We start from the raw sequence: 13,211 nt of genomic DNA, 5'->3' as shown, positions 1-13,211 counted from the left end.
TTTCAAAATTGTGAATTTTATAGCCCCAGGGTCAGGGTTTCTGGTGTTAGGGCGGGGGTCTATTGATTATATAGTGAAAATGCATTAATTCTTGAAAATCTTCTTCTTTGCTCCTGGGTGTTAAATAAACTAACTAAGTACATAGTCATGTTGTGCAAGAGTGTCTCTTCAAAAATTGTGAATTTTATGGCCCCAGGGTCAGGGTTTCTGGTGTTAGGGCGTTATTGATCATATAGGGCGTTGGTGTTATTGATCATATAGTGAAAATGCATTATTTCTTTGAAAATTTTCTTCTCTGTTTTTGGGTATTAAGTAAACTATCCAAGTACATAGTTATGTTGAGCAAGAGTGCCTCTTCCAAACTTGTGAATTTTAGTGCCCCAGGGCAGGGGTTCTGGTGTTAGGGTGGGGCTCTATTAATTATATAGTGAAAATACATGAATTCTCTGAAAGTCTTTTCCTTTGCTCTTGGTTTTTTTTGCCAATGATCCAAGTATATATATTGATGATGAAGAAAGGTGCATCTAGCAAAATGGTTATTTTTATGCTCCCCCCCCCTTGGGCCGGGGGGGGGGGGAGTGTTACATAGTCTGAAAATAAATTAATGCTTTGTGGTGAGGTGCACAACTGGTTATAAAGTGGAAGTGAATTTTCTCTTTGTTACTCTGATCTACTTCTGGGTATTAAGTAAATAAAGTAAACATGCTAAGTTTATAATTATGATAAGCAATGGTGCCTCTTTCAAAATTGTGAATTGTGAATTTCATGGCCTCTGGTTTAAAACACAGACCAAATTTAATTGCTTGAAAGTTGTTACACAATACTCAGGTGACCTACAAGGCCCGTGGGCCTCTTGTTTGATATACCTCAATCCTCCAATTTTATCACTATATTAAAATAATTTTGAAATGGTTACTTGGGAAATAGTAAATTTTTCACTGCCTCTTGAAATAGTTTCCTCCCTTGAGGAACCTGAAATTTTCTGTTTCCCTCATACACATTCCATAACTTATGTTGTACATCACACTTACCCCAGGAAAACATCTTAAATCTGCAGCTCTGTCCTGCAAGAACTATGGGAAATAATCAAATACATGTATTCTGTAGAAAGAAAACAGCCATTTATCAAATGTGATAGAAATTTTGCAAGCTAAAACGATTACTGTAAACCAACTTTTGTTTCGCGATTTACTAAGGTTAAAAAACTAGTTCGCCTTGATCAATTTTCATGATCAAGCTTTTTTTATCTGTTGTTAATAGAAAAAGAGACTTTAAGGACTGGTTCGCTGCGAGAAATATTCGTGATAACGAGACCCTCGCGAAAATTTCTCACACGCGAATAAAAATTGGTTTACAGTATTTGCATTAGGTACACATATTGTTAAACAGAATTTCTACTTGTTTATGTTCTGGGCCCTGTATACAGTTGTATTTGAACAATGACAGACAGCACATTTTAAATACATGTGTATATTTAAAATTTTTTTTTAAAAATTTGCATTTGTAATTTTTACAATTTTGTCCAATCTGTAAAATTTGACAACCACAGAAAATACCCATTATACATTATCACAAGGCCAAACAAGAGAGAAGAATACCAAACTTTAGACTACAAAGAATACATACCTTCCAAGCAAAGCAAGCATGTGACTCAGGTTTATTGATTCAGGGATTAATATTCTGAAACAGGAAAAGTCCCTTTGTGAGTTGACCACAAACAAACGTTCACAACATGAAACTGAAATTGACTCACCTTTATATAACTATGACTACTTCATGAAGCATCACAGTGACCACGAAAAGAGTCACACATGACACTTTATGAAGATTCTTGGATAACATTTTACTTTTGTCTACACAAAATGAAGGCAAATGTAAAATGCCTGTACACAATAACGTTTCTTGATCGATGTAAAAGAGGCATCTTTTCGAAGAATTTTGTGGTGGTTTTTGAACCACATCTTTTGTTTCAATTTATTCTCAATATTTATATTTTGAAACATTGCATCATATCTGTAAACATTTTTTTCTTTTCTTCTTTTCTCATTTTTTTTTTCTTTTGTACTGATTTTTTTTTCCATTCATTTCTTTTGATGTACATTCTCTTCATATAAGATCTCACATTATTGTCAAACATCAAGATAATTTTACAATAAAATTCTTCATGTAAAAATATGTTTACATATTTTTTTTTTTACATCACCCTTGGATACAATGCACGAAGTACTGTAAATCTCTTCAGATCAAAATACTATACACAATAGTTATTATTAATTCAGGTACTCACATAATACATCATTATGTAACAAAAACAGCAAGAGTCAAAATAATTAAAAATATTCAGGAAAATAAAATGCCTATGTATTTTTCGCAGCATGACAATCCTACTGCACAATTCATTGCAGGAAATTACAAGATACATTGATAAACTTGTAGGAAAAACAAACCATTTTAAAAAGGCAGGTTAATGACTAGATATCAATTAAACATGATAAAAAGTTGACAAATGGCATTAATGTAGTTGAATGTAACATGACAGGACAGTGCCTTAGATGCTGTCTTCAGGTTACGATTCTGTGGCCTTTAGACGTGATCTCCGGTGACTCTTCCGTCCTCCGTCACCTCCTCCATGACCGACTCTCTTCATCCTCGTCCTCCTCATCATCTCCCGCCAGAAGAGCTTCCTCATCCAGATCATCCTCAACATGGCCCTGTGAAAATTCAACCATATTAGTAATACATACCCCCATCCAAATCAAGTAAATTAACCTCTTAACCCTCAATACTTAATCCTTGTCTTTTACACACATTTTGATCACACCCACTTTGCACGGCACTTTCATGCATGTTGAGATTTTACATATACTGCCTGAAATACAATACTTTAGTATAATTCTACAGTGTGAAAACTTAACTGACCTCCACCTCCCCCTCCGCTGTGTCCTCGTCCTGGTAATTACTATCAGCGAACTGTCCAGGCTTTATCTTGGCTCCCACGTGCCAATTCATGATCAGATTTTTGCCCATATATGTAACACAATGCAGCAATGCCTACATAAAGGAATACCAAATACATCACAAAAGGTTTAATTTAGAGGTGGAGAAAACTTGTATAACAGATCCATCCCACACAGGAAAAGTTCCAATGTGCATGTAAAACTCAATTATGGTTGTGTCTGTTAATTGAAATAATAAGAATTTCTCAAGAGTGTTCCGTAATTTCAGGAAGTAAAAGTTGTATGAACTAAAGATCTACAATTCTTTGGTTAATACCTTTTCTGCATCTGCTCTGGTGTGAAATGTAACAACAGCACTTTTATCATCCTCCTCAAAATCAATTTTATCGACATGACAAAACTTCTGTGAAAAAATAAACAAGTTGTATTAATAAACATGCAACAAAATTTCCCCTGTTACTTGAAAATAATTCAGTTTCATTCACTTTTATGAAGATCTAAATACAGTAAAACTCAGTATTAACAAAGTCACTGGGACCTATGAAATTACTTTGCTATCTCAATAATTCTTTATTTCTGTATAAGGAATTTGTTCAATTTATATAGCTTGGGATCCAAGAAAACTTCATTCTATCCATTAATTCACAATATCTGTGTTCGTACTAAACGAGTTTTACTGTAACCATTCAATAATTTCTATAGTAAGACAACTTGTTTTACTACAACTTGTGATTCAGTGTAAAGGATTTGCGGGATAACATTGAACTTTCTCTGATAAACTACTTGTATTTGAATTGTAAGTCTGTAATTCTTTTATCATTTACACTATATGATACACCTCTTAACTTACAGAGAAGTGTTGATTGAGCTGTTAACTTACAGAGAAGTGTTGATTGAGCTGTTAACTTACAGAGAAGTGCTGACTGAGCTGTTAACTTACAGAGAAGTGTTGATTGAGCTGTTCTCGTTCCTCCCAGTTGAACCCTGTGACCTCCAGCTGTTTGGGTCGTTTATCTAACTTCCTGCTTCCCTGTGTGGGGATCTGGTGTGCGGGTTTACCCCGGCCCTGTAGCCCAGCTGCTACCCAGGTGTTGGCTCCCCGGGGGCGAGGTGCTGCCCCCCGCCCACGACCTCGCCCTCTACCAAGCAATCCCATGGCTGCAGCCTACAACAGAAAACTTATCCTTAATCACTCAATTCACCCATTCCTACAGGAGAACCCAAAAAATTCACATTCCTGACAGTTACTTATGTATCTGAGGTCTTTACCATATTGAATTGAAAATATTTTAGAGACCTGTTTAGTAAGTTCTGAGAGTTTCAGTTTCAGGGCAGTAGTGTCTTCTCCGGAATGTTCCTTGTTAAACAACTCTAACTCTGTGTCTAGAATCTCTTTCCTCGCCTGAAATACATGTACATGTATGTAAGCACAATGGAATCAATACCAGTCAGAGACAAGAATAAAAACACCTCAATATCGGGTTATAAAAAGGTAAATAATAGCTATACCTCCTCTGGTGTGGACACATTCTTGGCCACACCTTTAGGCTTGTTTGCCGTCAATTCAGACTTGATTTTCTCCACAGATTTTGATAACATGTCAATCGTCTGTAAAATATAAATCAAAGTCATAATTTCTCTCCATTATATATTGCAATATTTTCTTCAACGAGTTTTAAAAAAATCTTCATGAGTTATAATCAAAATGCAAGTTAAATGAGCTAACAGATAAAGGAATACTGAATGTACCATGAGCAATCAAACAATTTTTTTCCATCCCTATCATCATGCATTTAGAATTACTTAATACACATTTGAAAGCATATACAGTACAATGTGTTTTTGATCTTCCAACAACAGTTTTATTATGTGCCCGGAACGAAAGATCCGAGGCATATATTGTTTTTGTCCTGTCTGTCTGTCTGTTTATCTGTTTGTCTGCAAACTTTAACCTTCGCCATAACTTTTGAACCATGAATGGTTGCGACTTCATATTTGGTATGCATACTCCACTAATTAAGCTCTTTCAAATGACACCAAGGTCAATGACCTTGTGACCTTGACTGTGACCTATATACTAAAAATAGTTTTTTTTCTGCAAACTTTAACCTTCGCCATAACTTTTAAAGCATAAAAGATAGAGACTTCATATTTGGTATGCATACAACACTGATTAAGCTCTTTTAAATGACACCATGGTCAATGACCTTGACTGTGTCCTATATGCTAAAAATAGCTTTTTATAACCTTCACCATAACTTTTGAACCATGAGAGATAGAGACTTCATATTTGGTATGCCTACTTCACTAATCAAATTCTTTCAAATGACACCAAGACCAATGACCTTGTGACCTTGACTGTGACCTATATGCTAAAAATATGTATTTCAAACATTGTTGCCACCCGGCGCATAGTGTTTCATAAACACATCTTGTTTATGATGAGATAATTAAACTTATCTTGTTGTTTTCATTTTACATATATTTAACACTTATTGGCTGATATTTATTGAAATTTTGAAATAACAATATTATAATGAATGTGGAAATATGAATAGTATTTAAGTACATAAACAAAGACTAGTTTTTATCAAAATGTGTGAAAAGCATAAATCAATTTTCCAATACCTTCATTATCTCTGCCTTCTCTTCAGTGTTCTTTGTTTTCTCTAATTTAGATATAAGCATCTGCCAAAAAAGTCAAACAAGAAAATGATCAAAGTAATTCTACTGAATAAAAGTCAGCTGTATATACCCTTTTGAGGACAATTCATTATGCAAACTACTGTATGTTGTGATTATTAATTTACTTTCTTTTTTTAAACAACCTGGTGTATAAATTCTGTCTTCAGTTAGTAAATTCCAATGGAATTTTTGATAAACTCTTGTTGCATGCACTACTTAAATACACACTACAAATGTAAAACACCTGAGAAGAATTTCAATGTTTAAGGATAAATATTTTTTTTCAGAAATCTGCCATATTTCTCATAGATTTACATTTAAAACATTTTCGTTATGTAATCTTTTGTGCTTTTAGAACATTATATGGCATAATAGATTTGAATATTTAAAACCTGTACATTAAGTCACCTGTAACCGTACATTAAGTTGACAAAACTCTCAATTCTTAACTTAATCAACAGCATTTTGTCAACTTAATGTACAATTAAAGGTAACTTAATGTACAGGTTTTAAATGTTGAAAACAATACATAATTAAAATAGGCAATTAAATTTTTAATTTAATGCACAATCATGAAAAAAGTAAATCAAAAAATCTTCTTTAATCTATTTCTTGCATAAATATCAAACAATTGTATATGAAATGTTCAACAGTACTGTAGAAGCACAAATTTTCGTGGGCATAAAATTTCGTTCTTTTGTCTTCAAAAATAGATTCGTGGGCATTTAATTTCGTTGTTTTGAAAGTAACCGTATTCAGTTTATAGACAAATAAAATTTCGTGTGGGATTTAATTTCGTTGAATATTGTAAACAACGAAATAAACGAAATTTAATCCCCCACGAATATTTGTGCTTTTACAGTATATCATCTTTGGAAATGACAAATCCAATGCAAAAAAGACACGTGTAAATCCCGATGCATAATAATTTTAGAACATCCACATCCAGAAGTTTCTTTATTAAAAAACAAACGTCTCATCCTCTTCACAAAATTTGTAAATGAATGCTGGACGTGGTAGATCCATTACATGAATATTTAAAATATATCCAACAGCAATTTAAATTTTAAAAGAAAAAGGCTTATTTCCAGATGAAATGATAATCTCACTAGATGCACTGCAGGTGGAATCATTTTTGGGACAGAGATCACAAATCTTATCTTTTCATACACTTGCCATCATCTGATTCCTTCATATTTCCATGAATTATTCCATTTACTCTCTGCTGCTATTTATTGTTGGTTCAATTGTAGGATCAAACTGTAATAGATTTGTGGTCCGTTTTTTCTGTTATAAACTGTTTCCTCAAACTTCATACAAGGGGGTCGCCGTTGTTGTTCTCAAAGAATGTTTCGAAACACAGTGTCCCTTAAATCCTGATTGTTAACAAAGATTTGCGATAGTCTTTGTCAAAACTTGAACACCAACTTCAGAATCTGCATACCTATACAGGCTTCTGCTTGTGTCTACCTACTTTAGAGTATTTACCACCCTTTGGCCTGTATTTTGGAGAAATATGTATAATTTTCCCCATCCGATAAGGACATCTTCACTCATGAAGCTTTACATGGGTTGTAGTCAGAAATTAAGCGATATATCATTTAAATCTAAATTTACCTTAAACTGTCCATTAAGTTAAACAATACAGCTATTGTTTTCACCCCCACTCTCTGGACAATCAAGTGTGTTACGTAATCATAGCGAATACATAACCATCACCTGGGACAGTTTATTAAGTTAACAATAGAGAAAATGTTTTAAGTAGGATAAAGTCCTCAAACTGTCCATTCTGTGAGAGAAAAAACTTTTCTCGGCCCTTCGGGCCTCGGAACAGTTCTTTCTCTCACAGAATGGACAGTTTTCGTACTTTCTCCTTTACTTAAATTGGTAACATGAATAATGTTCACTGAGTAAAGTGGGAGCATTTTATTATTTTGTTATAAGGTTTAAAATTTGTGCAAAATTTTGTATGGAATTATATAGAAAGCAAAACAAAGTCTCGTATCTAAGCACCAAGGAAAACCTACGATTTCTTTATATTTCAGGGATTTATTATTTATGTCATTTTAAATCAGAATTGGTCATAAAATATATATCAATCCATGCATCAAATTTTTGTTTGTGTTAAGTACCCCTAAGGATTAAATCCCAGACAGGTGTTAGACGCCCACCTTTTGTTGCTCCACCTGTTTTACCAGCAGCTCGTGCTTCTGTTTCTGGAGCTCTGCCTTCTTTTTCATCACTTCCTTCTTCTTCTCTTCCTGTCTCTTAATGGCCTCAATTTTGGAGACGAATGATGCTGATCCCACGGCTGTAGGACTGGTGATGGCAGCTTTAGCTTTGATGACCTCAGGGTTGTAGACAGTCTTCGTTATGTTACCAACCGAAGAGGTGTATATCACAGTCTGCAGACACAAGATATGATCAAACAACAGTTACATTTTGGATGCATTATTTCTATCAGGCTTGGGGCAAATTACATTGTAAAGTAAGGCATTACATTACCATTACTTCAACAATTTGGGCATTAAATTACCATTCCCATTACTCTACTTTCTTGAAGTAAAGCATTACATTACCATTACTTTAGTAAAGTAATGCATTACCATTACCATCACTTTTGGAGGTTTTTAAAATAATAGAAATTTATACAAAACTTTGCATTTTTTTTTTCATAAGCATGAATCCACCCCCTTCAAAAGTAAACAAGATAAATGATAAAATTCAAATTTGATTTCAAGTTTTTGTGTATATTACACTGTCAATAACTTACATTCACAGAAAGTTCAAACTTTTAAATTGTCAGTTGCATAACACATGTACAAGATTATCCACTTTTTGTGAACTATTGATGTCCAGAAGCAATTTAACTTTTGGGGCACTTTAACCCCTGCCTACAATATCTAATAGTAAAACATATAAGCTATTTTGATTAGTACCTTAGGCCTAGAATAAAAATATGTTTGTTTCCGCTTTCCCGACCAACCCTAATTTATAGTGCCGACACTAAATTTTTTTTTAATGCTTTTGTCCCATGATGTGCAAGATTTCATCCAGGGAATTATAGTCTCCAACTCTGCAAGCTTTTCAAGACAGAAAGAAGTTTGGGTCACCTTTCTATTATCAGTTTAAGTCACAGAAATGCTTAAAAACACCATTTCTTTTGTCATTAATGTTACTTCTCTACATGTTTTCATTTTTTGATTAAAGAAGCAAAAAAATTTTTTTTTCAAAAAAAATAAAAATTGCCTACCTACCTACCCTATATTTTTTCAGCCTGAAAGTGGAAACAAACATATTTTTTTCCTAGGCCTTATGAAAAAAATAAATGCATTTACAAACTTTTTGAAAAAGTAGACAGGATGTACATTTTGATCTGCTAAGGAAGGAATGCATGCTTGTCTTCTACTTTCTTTATTACAATGGACTTTTCTTGGTCAGTACATGCAATTTTCGATTGTTTTTTTTTTTAAAATTAGAATCTGTTTATTTTAAAAACATCTAAATTTAATATGCATGTCTTTGCGGAGGAAATTTCATTTGTAAGTGTGGTTCAGAAATTTCAACTTAAGTAAAAATTTCAAATCAATATACAATGCAACTTTGGGAATAAATTTTAAAAAGGAAACAATGTGTATAAAATACTAATATTTATAAATTTTCATGAATTTGGAGTTTTCACTGCAAATCGAAATGTTGACTGAAGTTTGTTCTCAGTGCATGGCCTTTACTGGGAATAGCTGGGAAGACTTCTAATCTTTTTAGATAATTTACCTTTATTAAAGATGTACAGACCTTCTCCTTGGCTGGTTGAGCTGGTCCTGCAGACTGATCCGTTGCCTTAGGCTTGATGTTGTTGAGGGAGAGTTTGCTGGGGTGAGGGATAATGGGTGGACCGAGTCTTTCCTTAATAGACCTTGGATCAGACACCTGATCACCAGATATATCTACCTTCTCCTAAAGTAAAAAAAAAATTATATGTTGAAATTTAACAAATAAAAAGAAGACATACACCCTACCTTTAATACTGGGCAAAGTTAAAAATAAGCAAAATCAATTTTAATCGATAAAGAATTAAAACAGATATGCTGAGAATTGGAGTTTTACTTGAGTGTTGTCTTTATTTTTGTGCCAGAAGACTTTGACGAATCTGTTGTTGAAGAGAGGCTCAGTGCTTCTGTAGCAGGCCAGGGCCTCCTGATTGGTGGAGAATGTCACAAGGGCTGCCTCAGGGTCGTTCTCAAAATTAACCTGCCAACAAAAAACATAATATGTACCAATATCACTGCATAAATATCCCCCCCCCCCCCCCAAAAAAAAAATTACTGTGTAACACATCATTTCAAATAAAATGTAAAATGTTAACCATGAAATTACTGGCTACTGATGTTAGTATGTTATAAATCTCCATTATCTGTGATCTGGTTCAGAAAAATAGGAATCAAGAATTGATTTTCTTTACACATCAAAAATGAAACAACCTTTACAATCTATTTTTCCTAATTTACTGTTTGGATATAAAATTTAATAAAACTTTAGAATAATGATTTACTTTTAATTTTAGGTATAGGGATTTTGGCTAGCCTTTTTGCTGGCATAGCGTCCATTACAAGGTCATCATTTTAAAATTTAAAAATCTGAATGTAATAAGAATTCAAAATTAATAAAATTAAGAACCCTCTCTACACTGCACACTAAAGAGTTTTGATTCTATGGTATTTTTTAGCAGTAATGCCCTGTTCACACGGAGAGTTTAATTCGAATTAAACGTAAAGTTACTGCGAATTAGCTTCGCTTAGCATTCACACGGAGAATTTAATGCGAATTAGTTTAATTCGAGTTAGTTTACTGCGCATTAAATTACTTCGCATTAGCTCCGTGTGAACGCTAAGCGAAGCTAATTCGAATTAAATTCTGACGCATGCGTAATGGCAAAATTTAGTCAAATACCACTTGTCGATGGTCAGCTATAGGTACTTGTGCTATTTTTGAGTGAAAAACTAAGGAAAATTTTGTTAATCATTAAAATGTGTGTACAGACACTGTGACATTATGTCAGTTGCTTCTGCAGAAGGTGACGTGATTTGCAAATGACGTCATAATAGCCGTGCTGACGCCGGGCTGCAGAAGTAAAATTTTAATTCGCATTAGTTTACTTCGCATTAGCTGTCGTGTGAACGCAATTTAATTCGCATTAGTTTGATTCGCATTAGTTTACTTTGCATTAATTTACTGCCAATTAAACTCTCCGTGTGAACAGGGCATTAGTGTGATCTGCCCTTACATCTAAATTCTAAAAAAATTTGAAATTCACAGTATATTACACAATTTGTAATCAATTGATTCAATTCAAGTATTTTTAACATTTTAAAAGGCCAAGATAAATTGATAATAATGATAATTGAACATGTTATTTACAGGTACTTTCTCCGTGGACGTAAACAACAGTGATTTCTCTTCACTTAAACTGTGTTGTTTTTGATTATTTTTCCTGGGAGTAAATTCCACGTATCTTATAGTGAAAATTAAATAATGAAGCTTAATATTAACACCTTTATAGAATATTTCTCAATGTCCAAAAACATTTTGCACTAGTGTAGAGACGGTCCTTAACTCTTAATTCTTTCCCAACTTTCTCTTGAAATTGTAGTCATACCTGTATGTTTGTTAGGTTTCCAAATTTACAAAAATGCTGATTTATTGCTGAAATGTTGTTGAATTCCTTGGGAATTTTCCTAACTTCCAAACTTAATGCATCTGTGTCTGGCTTTCTGTATCCTGGAACATAAGAGTGACAAATCTCAATCATAAAACTCTCAAAAATTACTCAATCACTGGCCATCCAATATGAATATATTTACATTGTATCAGGATTTGATGCAATTTGGTAGACATTTTAACAAATTTCTGGATAATAGAAAAGTGTGCAATGTATGCACCACTTGAAATACATGTTTATGTTTATGTTTTTTGTTCGCTCAATACCTCCTACTCTGCTGAAATCAAATGGTTTCTTGGGAGCGGACGGCCTGTAATTATTCTGATGGTAGGGGTTTAAGTAGCCCCGGTGGACTTGACCTGGACCACTATTGTAGGGTCGTTTGGGGGGAATGACTGTCCTGCCAGGCTTTCCCTCTGTCCTGGAGTCAATCATCGTGTTCTCCGGGCCCGGCTCAGTGGATTCCGTACCAGGAGGTACAATAGCATTCTCCTCTGAGAAAGAATGTACATGTTCTACATTCATGCATTTTCAGAATTTTCTTCTTAAACTAGTGCTAATTGTAACGGGGACCGTTACAGATGTTCCCCAAACGCTCCCCATGTCCCTTTTCGTGCCTTATTCCTCTTAGACCTTTTATAAATATGCTAAGTATCCAAGGATTCCATTTAAGAATATAAAAGTTACAATGATATCAACTATATATCGTTTAACATTTTGCATATGCAAGATGATTATGGCTTGTTGGATAAGCGATTAACATATCTTTCTATCCCACGAATCAAAGAAAAAAATATATATAAAGTTACTATTTTTCAAGCATATGTCATTTTTTAATATATCGATTCACATTTTATTTCTCTACTTATTTTAACCTCGGGCTCAAAGTTGGTTTTATTCCGACGACAAGGCAGGGTTAAAGTCGACTAAGGGTATCGAGCCGATAGCTAACCAATCAAAATGAACTTATTCAATAGTAGTTCCATACATGGAAAACGGATTTTCCTTTCTGTTCGGAATTTTTTTTAATATTTCCTCTCAGGCCATTTTGACAACGCTGGTACCTGTGCCTAGTAAATTTTATATACTTTGTAAATAAATATATATAGGTTTTTGACCGGAACTATTCATTTTTTCCAATGCATAGGGGCTACTTTCTGGGGTTTACAAGAGATGTTTAAAAAGACATTCATGTCAGCTAATGTGACCAATATTGTTTAACACCTTCTTATTAATATTTTTTTCATGAATGCAAATATCTGATTATTTTACGAAGAAGCGTACCTGTATATTGATTTTTAATATACCGAAAATCGCTATTTCTGGGGATTGCGTAATTCTAAAAAAAAATTCAAATAAATTTCAAAGGTAAAATAAACAAAGGATACTTGGTATCAAAATATTATTTCAAATCAGTAGAATTGAATGCTATTAACGACATCTGAATAAATAGGCTATAAAAGGCTTATATACCAACTTTGTTCATCTGCACTTTAATTTTAAACACGACAGGATTTGTAATTTTCTCCGTATAAATTAATAATTTCTATATACTCTGGAAACTCAAATCAAATATTTTAATATACTTTCCTCGAGCTCTTTTCTGCAGTTTTCCTGAAATTTTATGTGGGTCTGAGGTGTTTTTTGAGTTTAACAGCGATTCTCTACGTTGCCATTAATTTGATTTGTTTGGTTGTTGCGGGGGGAGGGGGGGGGGGTATTTTTATTCTTAACCTATTTAACGTTGGAGTTGAATGTTGTATCTTACTCCAAGAACTTAAGATTGATTGTAACATTTGGATGAAAGGTCAAGGTCATTAAAAACCACCACCTCTTTAACTTCTAACCTG

At 33.7% G+C, this 13,211-nt stretch overlaps 1 protein-coding gene across 1 annotated transcript in view; it reads right to left on the bottom strand.

Annotated features, from left to right (window-relative positions):
* Positions 1–1,937: 1,937 nt before the first annotated feature.
* Positions 1,938–13,211, bottom strand: part of LOC134273935 (RNA-binding protein 26-like) — a gene marked incomplete at its 5' end in the record, with an annotated part of 20,536 nt that continues 9,262 nt past the window's right edge. The window contains 12 exons of the mRNA XM_062756159.1: positions 1,938–2,711; positions 2,920–3,051; positions 3,274–3,360; positions 3,898–4,122; positions 4,255–4,359; positions 4,467–4,565; positions 5,586–5,645; positions 7,814–8,047; positions 9,438–9,599; positions 9,750–9,893; positions 11,299–11,420; positions 11,628–11,855. Of these exons, the coding sequence (XP_062612143.1) occupies positions 2,619–2,711; positions 2,920–3,051; positions 3,274–3,360; positions 3,898–4,122; positions 4,255–4,359; positions 4,467–4,565; positions 5,586–5,645; positions 7,814–8,047; positions 9,438–9,599; positions 9,750–9,893; positions 11,299–11,420; positions 11,628–11,855 (1,691 nt within the window). The remainder of the gene's footprint in view (positions 2,712–2,919; positions 3,052–3,273; positions 3,361–3,897; positions 4,123–4,254; positions 4,360–4,466; positions 4,566–5,585; positions 5,646–7,813; positions 8,048–9,437; positions 9,600–9,749; positions 9,894–11,298; positions 11,421–11,627; positions 11,856–13,211) is intronic.

The sequence above is a fragment of the Saccostrea cucullata genome, unplaced genomic scaffold (genome assembly GCF_032062105.1).
Source record: "Saccostrea cucullata isolate Sc308-1 unplaced genomic scaffold, CSIRO_AGI_Scuc_v1 ctg124, whole genome shotgun sequence".
Taxonomy (NCBI): domain Eukaryota; kingdom Metazoa; phylum Mollusca; class Bivalvia; order Ostreida; family Ostreidae; genus Saccostrea; species Saccostrea cuccullata.
Note: the sequence above shows the minus strand (reverse complement) of the source record. Positions and strands in the feature narration are given on the sequence as shown.